Below are 23,544 nucleotides of genomic sequence, written 5' to 3' on the forward strand. Positions count from 1 at the left end.
TTTAAAACAGGGTTATCTTTAATATTGTAAAATGGCATTTCCCTTGGCACAGATTTGCAATTTAATAAATAAAGCAAGTAATCAATAACCCATCTACTTTGTATTTTATTGCAGCGATGAAGAGTTGTTCCACTGCAAGAAACGTTGTTGGCTGATGAGTGTGGTGAACTTAACAGATTCATAAATAAACCCTAAATTCTAAACATGTTGTCCAGAAGTTCAAAAGGAGACACTGAATGCATAATATTGTACATTTAAGAAAGACTTTTTAGCAACCAATCAAGTGAAGTATCTTTTTGGGTAGAAATAGTGACAGAACTCACTTTGTTGTTGTTGTGACCGTCCATTTTAGATGTATGCCTTGCACCACTGGAAGAATAGTCCAGCTCAGATGCCATTTCCACATTACACGCCGCATAGCCTGGCAACACCATTTCAATGATTAACCAATGAGTGTTATGAGGCTAACCTAGCATCACAACAGCTGCGGAAGACGACTGTTGCACGCTCGAGAATCCTGCTCATCTGACCCTGCGTCGAATCCTACAAACTACGGGGCAGTGAACTGTTGTGCTGTTTTACATTGTGTTAACACCAAGGCACTTCTCATTAAACTAACTCAGATGTCATGTAAAGGTTATAGTTACAGTAGTCCCTCAAAAGTACTATCATCGGCACAGCATGAGCAGTGAGGCGCCCCGTGCAGAGATAGTAGAGACGACATGGCAGCCGGCGAGGCATCCAGCGTAGGAATGAGACAGCTGAATGAAGGCCTGCCCAGACCGCTCCGCATGCCCATTCTTGTTGGCAAGTAGTGGGGACAAGGCAGGCGAATTTAGACGGCTGCATATACAACAAAGGGCAGAAATATGAAAACGCTGGCTAACACCCATGGCAAAAGTACAACAATGTGTTAAAACTCAGTCAATATTAGATTGGGGATTTGGACAATATGCTGTGTATTTCTATTTCTATTTCTACGGAGCGCTAATAGAGAGAGCTGTATCAAAAAAGTGGACAGGATTTTTTACAGTTAGGTCAAGTGGTCATAAAGGACAAGCATAACGGTTTTAGTGACTACAAAGATGTCACATTATCAATAAAGCTTATAAAATTGCTAACAATATACACATATGTACAAGTAAATGTTAATAAAAGAGTGTTCTTTACAACTTCAACACACGTACTCTCCGTGTACATATTTTAAAATGGCCAATAAAGGCTTAGCTAAAATCGTTTTAACAACCATTAGGATTATATTAGAGGTAGCAGCAGATTTGGGATCTCGGTTCACTTTACTTCTCAGCAGGTTCCTTCATATTTTTACCACTGGGGATATTCCATGTACTAACAAGAATCTTCGTTTTGTTTTGTTTTTGCAATAATTGGCCAAACATCCAGCTTTAAATACCATTCATTCAAGTGGTATTTCCACAAACGCCAGTGTCGTGACACCCACAGGAAAACACATGACAACAGAACAATCTTTCTCACACAGCCACACGCGATATGCTCTGCTCTCCGATCATCAAATATCCTTCATTTATGTTCAGTTTTACATCACAGTCTCTTACAATTCCCCATTCCCGTAGCCCTGGTGGCTTAGTGGTTTACAAATGTGGTGCGTTTTGTTACAGTTACGTGTCTGTTCATTGTGAGCTTTGAGAAGCAGCAGCTGTGATTCTCATTGCCATATTGTGGCCTTGGATCGTGTCCCTGTTGTTTTACCAAACTCTGTTATGTCTGAATCATTTCCTTACAATAGTCTTTGTTGTGCTTTCCCAGTGACTGTCCTCTATTCCACTAAACCCCAGTCAGAATGTGGAAGGAGGCTATCTGAGGCAGAAGTTCACTGCGGTTCAGCTTTTGGGCTTGAAGTGTTGTTCAGGACTGGTAAAAGTGGTGGTAGTGGTGATGGTGTTCGTGGTGATGGTGATGCTCGTGCCGCTGGACCATTTGTGCAAGCGCGCCATCATAGAGCACCACACTGGGCATGTCCCGCACCTGCTCTTTCTCCACCACCGTCCCTGTTGTAGACACATGTCCCAAAGCTCGATAGCCATGGCTGTCCTTGGACCGTTGCTTGAGCTTGCGATAAGGTGCAGTAGATTGGTGAGGGGGAGTTTGGCTGGGCAAAGTGGGGGCAGAGGAGTTTCCTCTGTTCCTTATTGCTCTGCTGCTGTTTTGTGCAGGAGGCATCCGGCTGTGGGTCTTAGGAGATCGGACGCCATGTTTGCCTGATTCGTGCACTCGTAACCGGACTGCGTGAAGGCCGTCAGGGGTGTCCACTACAGCCTGCAAGCGGCGATGGTGGGAGTGAGAGTGCCCGTTTTCAGGTTCTTGAGAGCGGGAGCGTGTTTGGTTGGATGGTCGCGTCTGGGGCTCTGCCTTTGTTGTCTCTGTTGCTGGCACTGTAATGGAACATATTTTAGCAGGAGCAAGAAATAAGGATTCATATTATTTAATGAGCCATGTAGTCAGTTTCCCTTCATAGATTCCATTCCTATATTGCACTTAATTCTATAACTATTTTTTGTTGCACGGTTGTTTTCATGCTGTCTACACTGGCATTAATTGTAAACACTAAAGCAATGATTGAATTTCAAAGCTTAAGTTAATATTTTGAATTCTGATTTAGTGGTACAATGTACAATTTTGAACGATTTTAAGATGTTCAAAATTATTCCCAAACTTACACTGTGACTGAAACGCATATGAGCACAATGATCAGCTCACATTTTACACTGTATGAGCCAGAGGAGGCTTATGTGGAGTGTTTTGGGCACGTTTGATGTTTCAGTATCTTTTCAAACAGCACATTTATACTCCAAACTCAAGATGCTAATTTTAGTATTCCATGAATATTAGCTTTATATAAAGTCAGAGGCTTTTGTCCGAAACTTTTCTAGCTTCCAGGTCACCTTCATGCCCATCAGAGCTGTGTTTACTGCCTCCTGCAGCTTTATTTTACTGTATATACACAGCTTTTCACCCAAGTTCAGCATCTCACATGTCTAAAGTCCCAGCTTGTAACTCCCTGTGCACCGCACTACACAGGAGCATGGAGGAGTCAAAATGAGGTTGTGACATAAATTTGTTTCAAAATCTGCCAGAAATTACACAGTGTAAGCTCAGCTATAAGCAGCAAGACAACTGCTACTTACTGATGATGGGGCAAGGCATATTTCCCTCTAGAAAACTACAATACTGTGAAGTCTGAGTAACAATAATGAGGACTTCTGAATAGTGATGACGACTGGTGTTCATTTTTGGACTGTTCATTGCAACAACCTCTTGTCCTCACTCACTCACCAGTTCCAAAGCGAGACGTGTAGTTCTCAATGCCAGCCAGATCCAAGTAGTGGTTCCTACGCTCCAGGTTCTCGTCCACACAGTGGCGCTGGCAGCCTGGCTGGGTGTGGTGGTCACTGTGGTGGCGCCTGTGAACATAGCCGTCACCTCTCATTAGGCGCCATTGGGCACTTCAGGTTCAGAATAATGTGCTTGGTGAAAGTTAAATAAGTGTTCTTTATGACTAAGCAGCTGCAGAATAATGGCTGGGGAAGTAAAATTATAACTGGAAAATCACAGGTTTAAACCTCAGCACAAGCAATGAGAGGTTGCGCCTCCTTTACACAGCAAAAGGATGAAGGTAAAAATAGCCCCAAAGTAACTCAAACATGGATTTAACACCAGCCTTAAAAGGATGTTGGTTTACCTTATGAGAGCTCGAGTCTTTTTGTCTGCACTCTTGGGGTCTTCTGTGCACTTGTCATTTTTCTCTCTGGAGTGGGACGTGTCTGTTTATGAGCGAAAGACATGAGGCTATTATCAAAGAGAGCTTCACACAAGACAGTCAACCACACACATACCATGACAACAGTCACACAAGCCATGAAGAAAGCCACCTTTGTTTTAGGATTTTACTTTGAAGATCTATAGAGAAGGAAAAACAATGCTTCATTTATTCTATTTCCAGGCCCTGCTCTGTAAAGCATGGAGTGAATCAAGTTGGCCTCAGAAAGAGATTATTAAGGATGCCACTTCTGAGGCAGCTTGAAATTAGAAAGAAGGAACACCACAAAGATTCAAAGCTGGTTCTGTCTCTTTCGCTCAGATATTTTTAGCTAAAACAATAGGATGCAAACACAGAAGGGATATATATATTTCTTTCAGCTATTTCTCACAGACTCTTGTTTACCAAGTCATCAGCAGTGAGAAAAGTTAACTTGAACATAGCTATATTTTCCCGGCAGCTCAGAGGAGGGGGGTTGAAAATAAGAACATTTGATAAAAATGACTGCGGTTATCAAAAGGATTCAGCACAACTCTTAAGGTTTCTTTCAGAGTATTTGACGGCACTGAGGTGGGGGGAGGGGGAGCTCTCTTGGCTCTGTCACTCCCCCCATCATTAAAAATGAACCCCATTGAGTGGAAGAGATGGAACGATGCAGAGGCTATGGGGAACAAAGCTGTGACAGGCCTGAAGCAGTTTCTACGTGACAAACATGCCCGTCACAGGGCGAGCCGCCAGCACAGGAGGACGGGGAATCAGGAATGCCCTGTCTGCCCCTCTGCCTCCATCAGCAGTCCAAGCACAAGTTAAAATGCGCAAACCTTGCGGACAGCTTTTCCACCGTTGGCTGGAATCTGGGGCAACAGAGAGCTTGACCCGGAGTGTCTTACTACTGCTGGGGGAATGGTTGACCGATGCATCCACCACTTCGTAGATGGTGTGAAGCAAACTGGTGATATCCTACAAGACAAAATATAGTTATGCTGGACAGATGTATGAGAAAACTTTTTTTTGAAACTATAGCATACAGAAGTTTGTCATGTGTTTTTCAAGTCCTGACACACTACAGAGAACAGGAAGACACTCTTGTCAGTTGCTGAAGTGATCAGACACTTCTATGATGCCGAATTATACATTTATGAAAGAAACGTCAAGGCAGAAGCAGAGGAACAAGACTGAGGCGTCAGGTCTAATACCAGCAATGCAACATACATCTAGTCTGTAAGAATATATATATATATATATATATATATCTTTTTTATGCTTATGAAAATATTTCCCTTTTAAATGAAAATCTGAATAACATGTCTACACTATAAACACACTATACACTATACACTATAAATAGAGTTATCAAATCAATTATATCATGCAGAGCCTTGGGGATGGAGTTACACATCCACGGAAGATAAAGGCACTCCAATCAAGTTGTTCTAAAACATTGTTCCACAGTGTGTGTTGATTTGACACTCTCCCTGCTCTGTGGGATTTGTTTACTGCTCATAGTCAAATATAAGTACCTCTCTGGTAACTTTCCCACTGTTGTCAAAGTCATAGAGGGTGAAAGTCCACTCCTGTCTGTTATCTTCCTCCACAGACACGGCACACTCCAGCTCCTAGAAAAGCCACATTCATTCATCAAATGAACAGTGTGATTACACTATATGTTGCCCTTCTTATGCCCTAGTTTCTTCCAGAGGGGAGACCGTAAACACTGCTCAGGGCTGACACTCACTTCAAACTGGAGCTGTTTCTTCGGCCCTGTGGGAGACTGGCTGTCCCTCTCCAGCATCTTCTCCTCCACACAGCAGCTTCGTTTCTTCTCCGGGGGTAAAGCCACTGTAGAGAAACACACAGATTAAAACTAGAGCCTGAGGATGGAAACCCGGGGTGCAGTCTTAACCTGAGGATATGCAGCTGCCTTCATGTGTTCCCTCTAACGCATCACTTCCAAGTTTGACAATCACAATTAAAGGTGGTATGGACGATTATTTTCAGCAATTTTTTTTAATCATATTTCCTCGTGGCGTGGATAAATCATTTGTCCTGCCACGTATCAATCATGAAACGCACCTATCGCTCACCTGCAGCCGCGTCAGGCTCGTCCCCACGTGCCTAAGCGCATGGATCTATCATAATATAGTTCCCTCAGTGTACGGGGCAAAATGAAGACGGAGAAAGACAGTTCGAGCTGACGCAGAAGTGGACAGAAATCTACGGGAGACGAGCGATGCGATGTGCTCCGTTGCGCTAATAAACAAACGCACGTGTGTGTTGTATCAGTCCTGCGCCTGCGTTCTCAAATCGCCGAAAAATCGTCCATACCGCTTTTAAAACGCAGTACAGATTTATGTTCTTCAGCTCGAAAAAAAGTCTGTAGCAATCATGCGCTTTTTGTTATGATATAGTAACTGAAAAAGAAGTGACATAATATTTATCATTTCATTATGCATGCTGCAGAGTAGAAGAGTAAGAAATTGATTTTCATCATAATTAAAATTTTCTTAAACTGAGCTTGAAGCCTGATGTTTTTGGACTTCTGTAGACTTTTGTACACTCCTGTATGTCTAGCCGCTTAAGAGTAGACAGTCCCACTGGGAGCACACCGAGGAAAAATGTCAGACATGAAACTAAAAGGGATAACATGTCTCAAACATGAGGGCCTTCTGTGGTATTTGAATATAAATGAGTGGAAGGACAGAATGTGGACATCAAAAGGCCTATAGGAGGCCCCTGGGTCCAGGCTCAGTGCAACAGAGCTCTCGATGTTATGGCGTGACATTTAACATGTATTCACACAGACACAGAACACAGCCTATAGGGGACGTTTAATGTCATGTGCACTTTTGATACACATATGTATGTTCACCACCACACACTGAATGACAGGGCCAGGGGCAGTTGAAGACATTTCAACAAAAATCTACTGAGCTTTAAATGATGTGAAAAATAAAGAAGAATAAACATAAAGAGAATAAACAGCATTGCCTATTGTAAAAATAGTTTGTTTGGTCAGGATTAGGATCAATTAGTTCAATTAGATCTATTAGTTCAAGATCAGTTTAAATAGAAAGCTGTCTCAGTAACTAAAATATAATTTAAAACAATATGAAAGGTTATGTTATTTTTTAGTAAGTATAAAACATTTGAAGGAATATTGGACTGAAATATGAATTACTTTCTTATTTATTGCACAGACAGTTGTCAGAGTTTAGGAACAAGTTGTTCTGTAGGAAAAGCATTCTCATGCATGTGTTTGATTCACAAATCACACACAACGTGTAACTGAGATTTAGAGGCAATACAACCCTTTGAAAGCCTCACTGGATTACACCTCTGGTCATTTAGCTAAGCATAGGCATCAGGCTAAAGTGCCACATCCAATCAGAATCTTCCATACACAGACCACACCCCTCCCACCCCCTCCATCCGCCACACTTTGAAGTTTCGCTTTCAAACAGTTTGGAAGAAGATCAGAACTGCTGTAAAACAGAATCACTAATTAATTAAACCAAGTCAAATCTGAAACACTGTTTGTTTGCTCGCCAACAGAGCAGACACAACAGCCCCATTTCTCTCCTCCTGATCCAAACCAGATCAAAGCAGACCTGTCTCATCCCTGGGCAGGGGAAATGCCAGAAATGAAAGGCATCATCCCAGGGAGTTTTTACCAACTTTTTGGATAGGAGCAGCATTCTGGGCCCTGCTGTTTGATCATCTGAGGTGTGCAAAGGAAACGTTGTGTATGAGGGCAAATCTTTTCCATCGTAGACTCAGTATGATGGAAGATGCTAATCTGGAGCTAATGAAATGCCAGGAGGAGTAACAATAATCTGCTATCATCCGCCTCCCTCTCTCACCCCAACACACTCATAAGCCTCTCTCTATGAGAGAAACAGCCCTCAGAGGATTGGCTAGGGGATCTGAGGGGCAACATGAGGGCAGTGTGGGCTGGCACAGCCACCACTGTCCCGTTCCAGCGGCACTACTCCACACACGTGCAGCCACTTGAACACAGCAGATAGTCGGTGAGGTCTGCCACACTGAGCCAGCTTAGCACTACCGAGTACTGTATTACACCAACATGATCTGCCTCAGATCTAGCTCTGGCTCCAGAGAACAGGTCATTTCAAATGGAGCTGGACTACATTTCTCACAAAGCACTGGCAACAACGACGTGCTTCTGTATGTAGCCCTAGAAGACTACTGAACACAAGAAGTGTGAATAACAGCGAGTGTAAGCCTTTTTTCTTCTTCTTTTTGGCTTGCTTGCAATTTAATATATCCTATGAGGATCCTTTCATCATAGACCATTGTTTTTTTTAATTCCCAGAAATGTTTTTGAAAGTTCCTACGAAACCCATGCCTTTCAATTTCTCTACACACTTTCAAACTTATCATTATGTGAACATAGATTTTTCACTCGATAATAAAATGTCTGAATCCCTGTGGTGACACTACAGCCAAAATCACAACTATACTTCACGTTAGTATAATGAAAATACCATATATAACGCTGTGTAGTTAAGACATGAATCATACAGAATAAACAGAGCATTCCTATTTTAATGAGGTCCAACTGATTTAGGGAGAGCCCTTAATGACAAATATTTATACAGACACTTATTACAAGTGATTTAATTTCCCAGTCCCATAAGAACTAAACGGGGCATGGTACGGAGCAAGTATTTTTAAAAATATTTTCTAGCAACTTTCACCCCCTCCTAAAACCTAATGTTGACTTTAGATGCAAGGCAAAGGCTTTCTCTTGTGGAGCTCTTAATCCAGGATCACATCACATCAGGGATAAAACATGGGGGAAGGAGGCATTTTGCACAGCCCATAGGGGGAGGGTAGGAGAGGTAAATAGACAGCCTCAGCACATTGTTGGGACTTTGAAAAGGGGCACAGTGATTCAGTAATGATAAATGAATTTGTTTTGCTCAAACACATGTTGTCATTAAGAACATGGGTATAGAGTTCTTACCTTCTAAACGATAGTGTTCATTATCAATTCCTTCTGCACAGACATCACCGGAGTCCTAAAAAACAGAAAAGAATTATATCGAATTATATAGAGTGTTTTCACATAAAACAAACAAGTTTAATGACACAAATCCCATGTGGCCTTCCCACAGAAATCGACGCACAGATATAGCGTTCCCAACTCTTTATATGGCCAAAGTTTGACAACTGTGCACCGGGCTTCTACAGAAGTAGACATTTAAATTGACGATAATTGCAGGACTGGGACCAACTGGCAGAAAGAATTGAAACTATGAGAGAAGCAAAATCACGGCTGTCTGAGCTACAGTAAATTCTGAGAAAGAGGTTTGGGCTGTTGGGCTATTTCTGTGGAGGCCGATCGTTGTGGCAGAGATACGCTTGTTTTTATCCTGGGTCATTTTCACTCGGGCCTGCCGGCAGCTCTGTATGTGAGTGCATTCCACAGTGACTGGAAGGACATGTGATCCTCAGCTTGGCCATGGAAAAGTCTGATCAGGTGTCCAAGTGGCATTACAATCATCTGCCCCAAAAACATGACTTATGGGCTGACAAACGGAAATACATGGGGTTTCCGAGTTCCATTATTTAGAATATTCTCCTGCCAGGCAAATGGAAAGACCTAGTAAATTTAGTTCCATTTGATTGCATAATTATATTTGCGGTCATTGAAGAAGAAGTGCTGTGTTTATAGTAAACCTGTAAAGTAGGCTAACAATCAATAGCCACACAACTTATTCTAATTGTATAAATCACAATCTCTTAAAGCATCTTATATTGCTTATGGATTGCAGAGCAAATAATTGTTCAAACTTCACTGTTCTCCAGTGATAAAAGAGATACTCTCGACATGGAAAATAGGTGATTAATCAGTTTTGCTTTGCCCCCAGTGGGTGGTCTGATCCAGAGAATGGAGCAGGCAGGGTGCTGACTGGCTGTCAGATCATGAGGCTGATACCTCTAGAGCCAGGCCTCTGGATTAGCCTGTGTTTGTTGATGGTATGAGCAGGTCAACACACACGTAGTATTATGGTCTGGCCTTGTTTTAAAGCAGTTTGGCCCAGCTGGATATGATTAAAGAATCAAATAAATGAACAAGCAAGTTTATAGGCTTTTAAAATTGTTCCCACGCAAGTCTCAATCCATCTGTAGTATTAAATAGTTGTATTGCAATATCAGCTACAACTCTTCAGCCACAGAAGGACTTTGGCCTCTAACCAAAAGAAACAAAATTGCTCTGCGTTAAAATCATTGCAGAATCTTCCAGTTCCTTATGCCCAGAAACCCAATACAAGGAACATCTCCCATTTCAAAAATAATGAAATATGAAAGGATCCATCCAATACATGATAAAGAGGACAGAAGAATGTGCACATTTCTTCTTATTTTGGAATTGTTGTGGTCAGTTCAATGAGGTTTGGTTCAACATGAAAGCATAGATGGATAATAGATGGATAAGAACCATTTTATAGTTGGTGGCTTTATTGGAGAAGGGCCAGCTTAAGCTAAGGTTTTGTCTTTTGGGTGAGTGAGGAAGTGTCAGGGGTGAGGAGAGTTTTGACAAAATATAACCTTCTTTTCTGGTGGGAGGTCTTCTTGTCTCCATGGAGAAGTTGTTGATTTAAATGGAATGTTAATGGAATGTCCCACAGTATGGCTTGAAACGTGTTCAGCTTGTATTTATGCAACTATAGGAGTTTTCATTGCTTATAAATACCCTAAAAAGAACATATTCTTAATGTGACTCTCGACTCTTCAAAGATAAGGGGCCACATTTATAAAAGAGTCCACCAAATTCTACTTTTAGATGTATAAATGCACTTCTAAACGCACTTTCCGCTTCAAAGTTGCATTCTGCAGTAGAAATCTGTGCGCATGAGCCCCCCTCAGGCCATGCCCTCTCTACACTTCCTTTTCACCATAAAAGGACAATGCAAAGTGAGTTATGAATGAGATTTACCTAAATGAGGTGATAATGAGCGAGTTTGACCCATTGACACTGCAGAGGACACAGGCTCAGGGAACTTTAGGGAAAAGTTGCTTCTCTGACACAACATTTTCCTTTTTTTTGGCCCGTAGGCTTTATTAGACAGGAGAGGAAAGTGTGAAAAGGGGGATGAGAAAGAGGGGAGGACATGAAGTAAATGTTGGAGTCAAGAGTCGATCTCCCGACACTGCGGCCGGCTGCACATGGAGCCTGGCATATGTGTGCTGTGCCTTAACCGCTTGACCACCAGGCAACACTGACACAACATTATCACACACTGCCTTGTCCTGCCATTTAAATATTTAAAAATACGGGTCTTTTGAAATGTCGGATGTTTGGAGCAAACTATACAGGGAAGTGGGATAAGTCACATATAGCTTTGTTCACCCTAGACGTACGCGCAGAGGTTTGAGTGCAGGACGTGTCAGCGTTGTGGTCCGTGGGTCTGTGGACTAGTCCCATGTGGACTAAATCAGTGTGTTTAGTTTGGCGGCCTGTGGATTTGTGAGGATGAGGCAAAGTGGAGCCACAAGCTCGTGCGTGTGAACTGCAGCGCAACTTTGATTCTTTTTTGGATGCGTGGGTCCTCCGTGGATCAGGTGCAGTGGGTCAGACTTGTGTCCAGTGATCATTTCATAAAGGGACACAGTGACAGTGGAATCATTAGACTTCAACATCCATGAGAGAGCACATCATTTCAAACACACCGCGCATGATACAACGATAATTTGCGTATGTTTCACACACGCTGGTGACTAAACACAGTTGAATTATTTAATTACTAAATTAAATAGTTATTAACAGTTTCAAATGTCATCAAGCATTACTTCCTCTCTCTTCCTCTGTGCAAATTCTTCCTCTCCTTGCTTTTGGGCCCTAGAGTTTGCAGGGAGGTGCACAATGTTTCACGCTCAGTTTGTTTTTTATAAATACCAAATTTGGCGCAGAAAGTTGCGTATGTACATTTCAGGTCTGGTTTTGCTCATACAGAGGCTTTAAATATGAGGCCCCTGGTGGTGTCACTTGCTTGTCTGAAGATTGATAGATTTTATGCCATGCAGTGGATCATTCTAGGCAAAGCAATAACATCTCCACGGAGACAAGCATGTGCGGGGCCCCTGCTTTTGGACAGACCACCTCAGACAGTCCAAATATAACAGAAGACACCTCTTGGGGACATTCTCTGACCACATGCAGCAGGCCAGGACAAAGTGTGACAGGAGGAGTTCTACAAGGACTCTTTGGAGGAGGATTTGAAAGAGGTTGTGACATTATGACCCACCGTGCAAGCTGACAATTTATGCAGCCGACGACAGCTCCCCTTCATTGCGTGCCAGGGTGGGGCCAGCCTCCGGGGCAATAGCAGCACCACTGGCACTTCATCAAAACCAAGGGAAAAATCTAATTACGACTGTGGCTGGATGCCTCCTGTTCAGTCTGTTGCCCTGGTGCGAGAAAACACCCAAAGCATGGTGACATCCAGAGGAACAGTGGCGCTGACATGAATGAGGAGCTGGGCACATAAAGGCCCATTTAGTCAAGTGGGTGAGCCGAGCAGACTGGCAGCAGAGAGGAAAGGAGGGAAATGAAAATAGGGCCTAGGTTGGTCCAAAAACATGTTGTAGAGAAATATGTGCTATGGCTTGAACTTAAAATGTAGTTTCTAAAGGTACCTTGAAAAATGGGTTCAGAATATTGAGTATAAACTAATCGAATTAATGATTAAATTAAAAACAAGTGCACTTTAGTGGTTGAATTTATAGTACATACATTTTGTGCAATATTTGAACCTGAATCAAGACATTTAATGGCACGTTTTTGCAAATTTTATATAAATTAACATAAAATTGTCCAAATTGTTTTAGTGAATATAGCTGACTCCTATTGTTTCCATACAATTAAAACATAAAAAAGGTTTTGGATTCCTATGAACAAAAAGGAAACTGGATACATAATATTACAGTATACTGCTTTGTTCAAAATACCCAATTCTATTTTTTCTTTTTTAACTTGGCTAATCACTCCCTTTCACGCTGCATGAAATATGTCGAGCACCAAACGCACAAAACATAAGCTTAGACCCAATAAGCAGAGCAAGAAAATCTTCTCAAAGTTGGAGAGCTGCAAATTAGCTTAGAGGTGTAATGTTACTGGCAGAATGTCCCTGGAGAGGAAATACCCTTCCCCTCAACCACCCCAAAGAGTAAACTGAGATACACAGGAGGCAGTTTCAAAAGGCCAAGCAAAACACAAAACACAAATCTGGAGCATGACCCATCCTCCAAGGTGAATATGGAAGCACGTTAATAGAACCGCACGCAGAGCCAGACAATGCCAGGGACGCTTGTATTTCCCATGGATTTTATTATAAAGGTTGAGCTTCCAAACTGGACAGATTAAACCAGCATAAGTGTAAGGGGAGTATATATTTGAAGCAGGAATGATTTTAAACCTACAGCCATTTTACAAACAAATTAGTTTGGGTTTTGTCAGTTCCAGGAATGTCAAAATATTAAATGTTAGTGTTACAATTATTGTGTGAGGAAATATAAAAATGTCACAATTCTTAAACAATGAAATCCTTGATTCTCTTTCATTCACATCTTCAAATGAATTCCTCAATGATTCCTCAATTACGTTACTAGCCTTAACAAATCAAACTTTCTTAATGAAAAAGAAATGATCTTATGACATAAATCGCTGGCTAAAAAGCACTTTGCATGTACTTTTTTGGTGCATACATAAAAATTAGATTACTTATATTTGCTTCAGACGATTCTCATAATTATTTTTTGTTTAGTTCTTGCAATTATGTTTTATATCTTAATCACGATTATCAATCTACCAAATAACCTTAACCTCCATGACAGTTAACAAGCTTTTACCATAACAACATAATTATTTTTTTGTAAGGTTTGAAATAACCAGCCTATTGAGGTTTGCTTTCCAGTACTTGCAACATGCAGCAGTCAAATGTAACAGGCCGACCTGGATTCAAGGGGAAGGTTGCTGTTGATGTGAGGTAGTGAAGCAGAGCGCTCCCAAAAGTGTGACTTCAAACGGGATCGGCTTTCACACTTGAAATAAAGATCGCAGATAATCATAATGCATAACAAAGCTGACTGGAAGCAGTCCCATTTACGGCAGGCACAGAGATAGTTGGCCAATTTGCCAACAGCGCCTGTAAACACAAAGCCAAGGCCAATGAAACGTGTCGTTCATTACAGCCAAACAAGGTAAATGTGCCTGCACCAAGCGTTGGCGCATTCTGTCCGTGTGATGTAATTCTTCCATCTTAACCTGTTTCTTATTGACAATATCAAAGACAATAAAAAATGCACTTTACCAAACTTAAAAGCTGTCAAGAGTAGCAAAAGCAAATTATATCTGCTGGGTATTATAAAAGAATTTTACAACTTTGATAATAACCCAACGTACTCTTCAAGGGGTCACAAGCGTCTTTGATGTGAAACTTTACATCTTCACTAGAATTAAACTAGAATTAAATCTCAAATAAAGACTCATTTGAGCAGGCGCCAATACAATGAACTGAAGTAATAAGAGCACATATTCAACTTAATGTGACTATTATGTATCAAAGAGGACATTATATTGTTTAAATTATGATTAGAATATGGAGATGGTACTAGTTAATCAGCACATTTTAATTGAAACATTTGTATCATGAATGATTTGTCAAAATGGTGACTAGCACTTGCTCTTTTACGCAGAGTGGTTGCAGCATGCTCTAAACAACATCCACATAATTCAGAGTGACTGAACCGACTGGGCACCGGTCATACAAGATGGCTTAAGTGTAAGATGACATTTCAGTGGCACATCAAAGGCACACACCTTCTTTGCGGGCAGACTCAGTGGCCCCGCGCCTGACGCCCCTCATTCTCAACCCACATTCACAGCCACTGCGCTTCCTGCTGCACCCCAGGAAGTAAATTATAGTCACGGAGATGGGATCCATCACCAGGCAGATTTGAAGGAAGCGGCTCTAAGATTAAAGCGAGCATGGTCAGCGACAGTGAGGCTGCAGACAGAATACAACAGAGGACATGCTGTTACAAGTGCAGTTCAGCTCAAGAAAAGGTAACTATGGATAGGCCTGTTTCGAACAGAGATAGTCTGATGCAAGAACTATTTTGATAAAACAATAATAGGGCTGTCCGTGACATTATAACGACATGACTATAACCTACCTAACCTAACCTAACCTAACCTACCATAATACTGTGACTTATCAGCACTCTTGTTATAACAAAGCAGTAAGGACTAAGTAACTAAAGAGAAAATGAAAATACTCCGATAAATGTTTGGCTCCTCTTGAGTGTGCAGCCGGAAACATTTACAGTGGCAGCACCAAATTGTGGAATCATGAGATGCCTTTGCACATGTTCAGAAACGCACTTGTTCACGTTGAATTTAGACACAAAGTTTGAAATGTTGACATCAGATTTGATTTAGTTTTTGAGTGATTAGAGGCTCATCCACCGAACCAAAGGCTGGCAGTTCGAAGCCCGCTCAATACATTTGGGAAAGACACTGTGTCACTGTAATGGTGCTGGGCAGCTGATGGAAATGAACCCATTGCTGCTACAATCTGGTGTGTTTACATGCATGTATTGCTCATCTTTCATATGTTGGACGGTAAGTGGATATAGTCGTTGTAGAGACAGGCCTGACTATAGGTTCAGGATGCTGCCAGTGCTGCGCCAGACATTTCCACATGTCAGATTAACATTGCAAACAATGATGGTCACATTACCTCACCCACATCAAAGGCATCCTCCTCAAAGGCTCAGTGGAATATTAGCAGAGATTTACAGCCCTGCTTGGAGCTTCAGAAACATGCTGATAGGGAGTTATCGCCGCCCCTCTCTTTTTATGTGTTTTCTGCATGAAGTTAGCCAACACTTTAATTACCCATTTACCAAACTTTTACACCTGCAAAGATAAACCTTTATGGCCCGGTGAACCCTGCAGGAGCTAAACTTCAGTCATTACTCACAGAACCAAACAGAAAATGTTTAACTGCAGAGGCAATTAACATTTATCACGCTGTTTATCAAACCTTTATCTTACCAGAGACGGGGACGAAAAGAGCTGGTCTAAAAACATAATCATTAATCCAGTTTACACAAGTGGAGAAAGCAAAAGTTCTTTTTCAACAACAACAATGGTCGTTTTTTTTAATTCGAGATTGGATTTATGGCCCCAAAGTTTCAAAGCGCTGTTCAAAAACCAGCCAGTCTGATACCTAAAATGAGCTCAGTCGCTGCTTATTCGTCGTCGTTGGACAGCGTTGTGCTCACCGCGTGCTTCTGGTTTACTCTGTGGAACTACAACATGTTCTCATGAAAATATGTTAATAAAAAGGTGCTATGTGTGTGGTAGAAGTTAACGGCTTTGTCAAGACAGCAGCTGCTTCTCTGTTTTCGTTCTTATGTTTCTCTGGGAGTTTGGAAGTTGACAGGGAATTGAAGCTGGCGGGTTATCCTTAAAACCCATTCTCCTAAGCAATAAAAAGAAGTTGGGAGCTCTGCAATCCTACGAGGAGGTTCAGCTTTAGAGGAGAATACAGACAGCTGTTCACTTTACTTTGATTTACAGGTGGTCTATAGCGCCAAGAGCAACAAGTCACAGCAGTAAGTTTTCAGTAGAGCTACAGGCTCCACCATGAACATGTGAAAATCTGCACAAACTGCACACCTTTGCTGCCATGTGGTTTGACAAAAGGAATTTCTTTTGACATGATTTCACCCCACAGTGTTTTCCTTCCTTTTGTAATGATGTGATATGTGTCAATCAAATGGAGATAGACCAAGAATGGTAATTGTTGACAAAATGCCTGTCTTGGTGGTTCAAGTGTCTACTCTGGTAAAGTTAGCTCCGCTGTGTCTCGGGGGCCTTAGTAATTAGTCGAGACTTTCTTTTGAGGAGAGACAGCCCTTAAGGCGTCTGTGTGCCTTCAGACGCCACACTCAAGAGCTAATCCAGGGCAGAAATAGGCTTTAGTCAGACAGTCTACCTCAGGGGCAGCAGAAAGTTGACAGGTCTTTTAAACGTGTGCCACAGCTCTTGAGTGCACAGGAAACACCTCAGAAACGAGTGCAGTGTGCTTTTATAGTGAGTCACTTGATCCGTCATATTTCTGTACGCTCGCTGGTGTTGTAACATTTCAAAAGGCTGCACGGTCTGAAAAAGCTAATTTGTCTTGGACTGAGGACAGTGGATATGCAATTCTGAGAAAGAACAGTTTCACCCCTTTTAAACTGCAGGGATTTGGATAAAACTTCTGGTATGTAAGAATTTATGTACGGTAAGCACAATTTGGAATGAAGATGACTTGGCACAAGAATTACATATTTGTTGCATGACTACCAAAAGAATGGTTCTGGAGTCCTATTTGTTTGATGCGCCAATTATGTTGCATTTTTTTATGAATGACGACTAAAATTTCATTTGGATTCAACTTGTGTATTAAATGTTAGTCATTTTGTGTTAAAGCCATCAGAACTATGCAATAAGTTGGATAAACATAATGCCTGATCACATATGACTTCTTGTTCTACAGTATCTATTCAAAACAGTCACTCCTGTAACTTCCTAAACTGTTCTCGGTGCATTGGCAGTGGGGGGCAGTTTCCAAAAGCTTTGACACGTGCATAGTACCAGACGTCACCAGCATCACTCTGTCCATGTGTTCACTTCACTCATAGAGTCACCGACATGCACAGAGCGCAGCAGACACCAGCAGCCACAAGCCACCTCCTCTAAACATCGCTCACATCCGACCTTTTAACTATGAACCATTCATTACTGTAATTACAGAGTATTTCAACTAAGCAAGTAAACATAGAAGCAGAAATAGACACTTGAGCAACTATACACAAGTGCAATGGGGAAAAGGCGTGCTGCTATTCTTAGCCTGTGTCAGAGAAATCACCCTTAACTAATGTTTATCGGGTTAAACTGTACAAATAGTATTCAACTGTATTCAAGCTACTTCTGCTTGATGCATCAGGACTGTCTACTGCCTTTTCATCTATGTTCTTTGGACTACCTGTAAAACTTTTACAGCAGTTAGTATTAAGGGTTTTGTCAGAACTGGCTGTGATGAACACAAGAATGGACCTGTAATTGTAATAAATAAGAAATATAAACTAAGCAGTAGAATTGTGCTAAAATATTGTATCAATCTATACAAACAATATCGACCAGTGCAAAATGCAACTTTGCATTAATTTTGATGTTCCTTATAGAATAGTGACTTCAGCTTCAAATCCAGAGATTGAATTTGAATCTCAAAAAAGAAAGCGTAACCCTAGTGAGCTAAGAGTTAGTGTCCTCTGCTGAGGTCCTCCTGTGGAGCATAAACACAGCAGGGAGGGACAGCCTTCCTTTCAGCAGGGTTATTCTTCTGTTTGGCTTCCCTTCGATACATCCCCTTACACACAATCCAGACCACCTCCAGCTCCGAGTCACAGGAAGAGCAGAGGAGTCCTGGATCCACTGTCCACATGAGGCACAATGCCTCTCCCACTGTTTACCCAAACCCACTTCCTCCATACCCTGTAAGCGTATAAAAGAAAAACAAGCACAGGGAGTCTCCAGTGGGTTCACTGATGAGCAGATCCAGATAGTCAAGTCAACAGATACAAGTGCACTAGCTCCAGCAGAATTTACAAACAGTTTTAAAGGGATGTTGATCGTTTCCTATTTAAGGACCACTTTAAGTACTTACTCACACTCTCACAGCAGTTATAGCCAAGTTCCATAAATGCAACGGGCACATCCCGACCCCTGGAGGCTCTCCACAACTGAACCGTCAGCTGCAGCATGTAAACAATGACTATTACACATTAATCAGTCTTGGTAAAAGTGTATTGTTTCATGAAGTTAGTCTTTGGTGAGTGTATTCAAGTCTTCATTAGAGAGTATTCCAGTTTTACACAATTCCTTAAATTTAAATTCCTTAAATGTAATAGACCCAATTATGTCGCAATATTTTAAATTGATTTTAAGATACAATTTATGGATTTTTTGCAACATAGCCCTCAGTGTGCAAGATAGTGAGAAGGGGGCAAAATATTCTTTGATCAACACCAAACTGAAGTTGTATTTGAAGAAACAAAGCACCATCTCAATTGCTAATCCCCTGAGATCCAGGGCACATTCCGCCTGCAGCTTTTGATCTGTGAAGTGCATCTGTACACCTGCCGCACTCGGGTCAGAGCCGTAGCATGTTAACAATGACTGTATTGTAAAGATTTGTTGATGCAAATGCGTTGTTAGTTCATTAAGTGCTTGACACTACCATCCACTTCCTGAAAATGTAGAGAATAATAATATAATTGTAATCTTCCTAAATGGGATGGTGGTGAACTGCTTCCGACCACGACACTTAAAAGCGGCTACACATGTGATCTCTCAAATGTCAACATGCCAGTGGCACTTCGCCCTCTTCATGCTTCCCATTGTTCGCCAGGAGGCCCGACATTCACAAAAAGGACAGTTATCCTGAATGTTTTGTTAACGTTGTCACACTGTTTAGTAATGAGACATGAGATGACAAAAACCTACTTGCACACCTCCCTGTCCTGCAGCTACTTGCAGACTTCAACATAAGCCCTCCATACTGTATTCTCGTGGGAAAATTGAAAGTAAAACGTGCAGGGCCCCTCTATGGGCAGGTGCTCGCCCTCTTTCCCAAAGGCTACGGTCTTTTCTTTTCTTTTGAATCTGGATCTCAACTTTTCTCTTCAAAGAGCCCCTTTGAGCAGAGAACCCAGAATGGGAATGCCATACGTCACAACAAATGCGAAAAAAAGGCCAGTCGGTACAAAATAAAAGGTGAGAAGAAAAAGCAAAATAAAGAGAGTGAATACCAACGTGTCCTTTATTGGAGAATAGGCTGAGGAAATGCTTTGAACGCTTCAGGGCAAATTCAAACAAAACATTATTGTACTTAAAATATTCAAATACCTGGGAACCAAGTGACAGATCAGGAGAATGGTGGGGAGTGGGAGTCGTATGTGTGGTGGGGGGGTTGCTCCAAACAAGGCGGGACACAGACACAGTGCAGGGGGAGGAGCCATAAATGTCACACAAACACCTCCCTGTGTAGCCCACTTCAAATGCTCAGCCAATAGCAGCACAGGACCATGGGCTACGTACGAGACATAGAAGGGGTTTGGGAGGGAAGTAGAGCTTCTGGAGGGGGAGGGTGGCAAACATATACCAGCGTTTATTCTATTTTTATATTTTTAGTTTTTTAGTTATATTATGACTAATTATACTATGACTTATTATTACTGAATTTGATTTGAACCTAAATAAATGGGCCTGTATTGGGCTGCCATGGTCCTGAATGCACAAAGGCTTGTTCCACAGATGGTATTGTCTGTCCTGCCACACACTTATGGTATGGGGAACTTTTATAGAAGGGAATAAAGATAGCTTGGATCTCGTCTCCATTCATCCCTTTATAGTTTTGATTTGTTTGACAAAAGGGTTTTAGTAGTTATAAATATTTTTTATTTAATTTTAAGCTATGGTGAAATAAAAAAACAAGTTGAAATATTTTTGATATTCACCTCTGCAGTTGCAGTATTTGTAAGACAGTGTTTTGCATCCTTGATAGGTGGAGATCAGATTGGTGCATACTAGACTAAACCAGTCAAAATAATCCATCCCATGGATGTGTCAGTGACATCATTCTGGGGTTAGAGAAACATATCAAGGTTAGGGTTAGGTGCAGTCACTATGGCCAAGGCTCACATGACTTTCAAAGCCCGATCTTGTTGGATCTCATTGGATCTCAGAAGGTAAGCAGGGATGGGCCTTGTTAATACTAATACTATTAAGACCACTGGAATTGGTCAGGGGGGCGGTAGTGCATACTGTTGTTGTGTCTTTGGGCAACACTTCACCCACCTTTTCTTCAGTGTCCATGTGTGCTGGTGTATGAACAAAAGTGTGTTACTGAATGCTGGACGGAAATTCGCCCATGGCTACAATTTGTCATGTTTAAAACATGTGCATCGTGTATGTTCCTTAACATGCAATGTCCCGACCAAATAAATGAATAGTAAAGACACATCCTGCACACACAATTCAATGTCTGAGAGAAATAAATCTCCAAGCCACATGCCATGTGCAACTGAAATGCCCATGAATGGATGCACGCTGCTTGGCTTTGTCATTTGGCCTATGATCCACTAGTGTCACACGTCTGTCCTCCTCTGCTCAAGTTTGTAAAGACACAAGCCAGATATCTAAGGAACAGGTTCTTAAGGAGACAGCTTTGTCCACTGGACCCAAACTCTCTTGTAGTCTAGATCCTTAACATCTGGAGGTGTATTAAGAAGTAACAACATAAAGTTTTAACTATACAATAGTTGATGCTATGGCTACATATCAGCCGATCTGCAGCCATTTTCAGATGTGTCGGGCGTTACAGGCAAGGCAAGTTTATTTGTAGAGCATAATTCCTACACAAGGCAATTCAAAGTGCTTCACACAACAGGAAATGTATTTATACGTATTTAAGAACGCTCCAGGGGAAAAAAATAAATGGGTTTGATTTGTTTTCTCCAAAAGCGGTAAACATCCATACTGTGCAGCTCAGTTTCATCTCAAGCTGATCCTTCCTGAGAATATACTGAGATAACACGCAGGGATGTACAGTAATGCTTGATTATTAATTTGGGATTTTTGAAGTCTGCAGTATTCACAGATGCTAGTGATCTCAACACCTGCCACTTTAAGAACTATTCAAACAAATAACTATTCATTGCACTGTTCACTTTTTGCACTATTTCCGACCATCTGTAAATGTTGTGTACAAACTCAGACCAAGTTTATCTTTATTTAAGTACATTCTCAATTTATGCATGCCTTTTTTTTATTTATATACTTTGCTATTATTACTATTATTTATTGTTGTAAATGCCGATAAAAGTTCCTATGTTTGTGAATTTTGTTCACTGGCAATGGCAATTAAACCTTTTCTGATTCTGTTTGCTTTTAAAATGTGGACTTCTACTGCCACATCAGACACATCCAGTACAAAACCATGAAAACACTTCCTTAGGTACAATTCATCTATCTGAATGAAAACACTTACAACATATTCAGGAAGAGTTCTTTTTTGAACAGACATGCAAGCAACACTGATTCTATAAATTTATTGCATTGCGTTTTGTGGGTCACAGACTGCTCTCCCTTATACTTTGATAGGCTTTAGCTCACCAAACTGAGATTAAAGCAACTGTGAAGTCATCGAGGGATTTCCAACTGACAACAATGATGTGGTATTTGTGACAAAGCCAATAAAACCCTTTAAGAAAGACCTCATTTACGTTCCACTCCATCAATGTTACCTTTAAAATCACATGTGGCAGCAGTTTACCCTGTGCGCCTTTGCATGCCACGGTATGTGGGAATCATTTTTGCACAAAATAAAAATGATATGCATTTTGAATATCAAAGAATTGTCCATTTTCATACAAACAACCATTGCATAACAATAGTTGGTGAGTAACTCTCCAAAACGTTTAGGACTTTTAGTGCGAGTGCGGTGCGCATGGAGCGTACTCACCCGTGCGGCCAGAGCGCAGTTGTTCTTGTGTGGATAGTCCTGCTGCTGGTAATACTTCTGCTTTGCCAGCCAGTCGTCAATTCCCTTCTTTGCCAAACAGGCATTAACTACGAAACTGTCGCCTGAAACAAAGACGCGAACATCTGAAGCGAGTGGCCGCTCTGAAGATGCTGCTTTTATTATCCTCAGTGGTGTTCGCTTCAGCGGTTACTTTAAAACTCATATTCCAATAGACTAATAGGCTGGGAAATTGTGCTGAAATAGTGGTAAGTGAGTAGGAAAGGTGTGCTTACCTTCTGGACTCTCCCGAGGTTTACAAATAGCAGCTTGACAGAGAGACAATAAGACAGTTACTAGAAAGTAGCGCGACACTAACAGAACAACAAAAAGCGGCGATTTCCTAAGAAAAAGCCTTACCATGTTTCGAATGCAGTTTACCCATTTCTCTGCATCGAGGTGAAGTGTAAAAGCATCAGAGTAAAATATAAGTCCAAGTAAAGCGAGTAGCCGAGGTATCCAGACAGCGGCGCGTCCGTGGAGACAAGAGCAGACTGCGCGCAGCACCGCGCTGTGGCCGCTCCACGCTTTGATCCAGAGCGGAGCCTGGAGCACCGCTGCTCACGAGGCGCAGCACGGGAGCGACTTCCGAGTACGTCTTTCAAAGTAAAACATTTGGAGACTAAAAATAAAAGCTAATGTGGTTAATGTAAGAATGATGTGGAAAACGATCCAATGAACACAATTATTATTATTTTTGATATAGGTCTATGTACATTTGCATTTATATAGATACGTTTTTGGATAAGAGATTTATTTTACACATAGTTCTACCTTATTTTATTAGTACATTCTTGATTTATGCTTGCCATATTTGATTTGATAGACATTGCTAATATTATTTTTTTATTATTAATTGTTTTATGTTGCACCTCAACAGCAATAAGTTCAATGTGTTCAATGAAATTGGCAATAAGCTTTTTCTGATTCTGATTCTGACAACCCAACATCCTTCTCTAACCTGAGATGCTACTGTCTTGTATATTAAAATTTCGGTTGATAAATATGTAACAAAGCTGTATTGATTATAACATTTTAATTCACACCTAGTTTGAACCTTTTTTCTAAAAACCCTTGGGGACCCCC

General features: G+C 41.3%; 1 protein-coding gene across 1 annotated transcript; it reads right to left on the reverse strand.

Annotated features, from left to right (window-relative positions):
- Positions 1-22,976, reverse strand: nkd1 (NKD inhibitor of WNT signaling pathway 1). The gene is made up of 10 exons (XM_072465199.1): positions 22,819-22,976; positions 22,695-22,727; positions 22,402-22,523; positions 8,784-8,838; positions 5,532-5,635; positions 5,317-5,412; positions 4,618-4,756; positions 3,719-3,800; positions 3,313-3,440; positions 1-2,411 (listed from the first exon to the last, which is right to left on the reverse strand). The coding sequence occupies exons 1-10, from the start codon at positions 22,841-22,843 to the stop codon at positions 1,885-1,887; spliced, it is 1,311 nt and encodes a 436-aa protein (XP_072321300.1). The 5' UTR covers positions 22,844-22,976; the 3' UTR covers positions 1-1,884.
- Between the last annotated feature and the right edge of the window lie 568 nt (positions 22,977-23,544).

Source organism: Eucyclogobius newberryi, unplaced genomic scaffold (genome assembly GCF_026437365.1).
Source record: "Eucyclogobius newberryi isolate DKJ021-1_F unplaced genomic scaffold, fEucNew1.0.hap1 SCAF_5, whole genome shotgun sequence".
In the NCBI taxonomy this organism is placed as follows: Eukaryota; Metazoa; Chordata; class Actinopteri; order Gobiiformes; family Gobiidae; genus Eucyclogobius; species Eucyclogobius newberryi.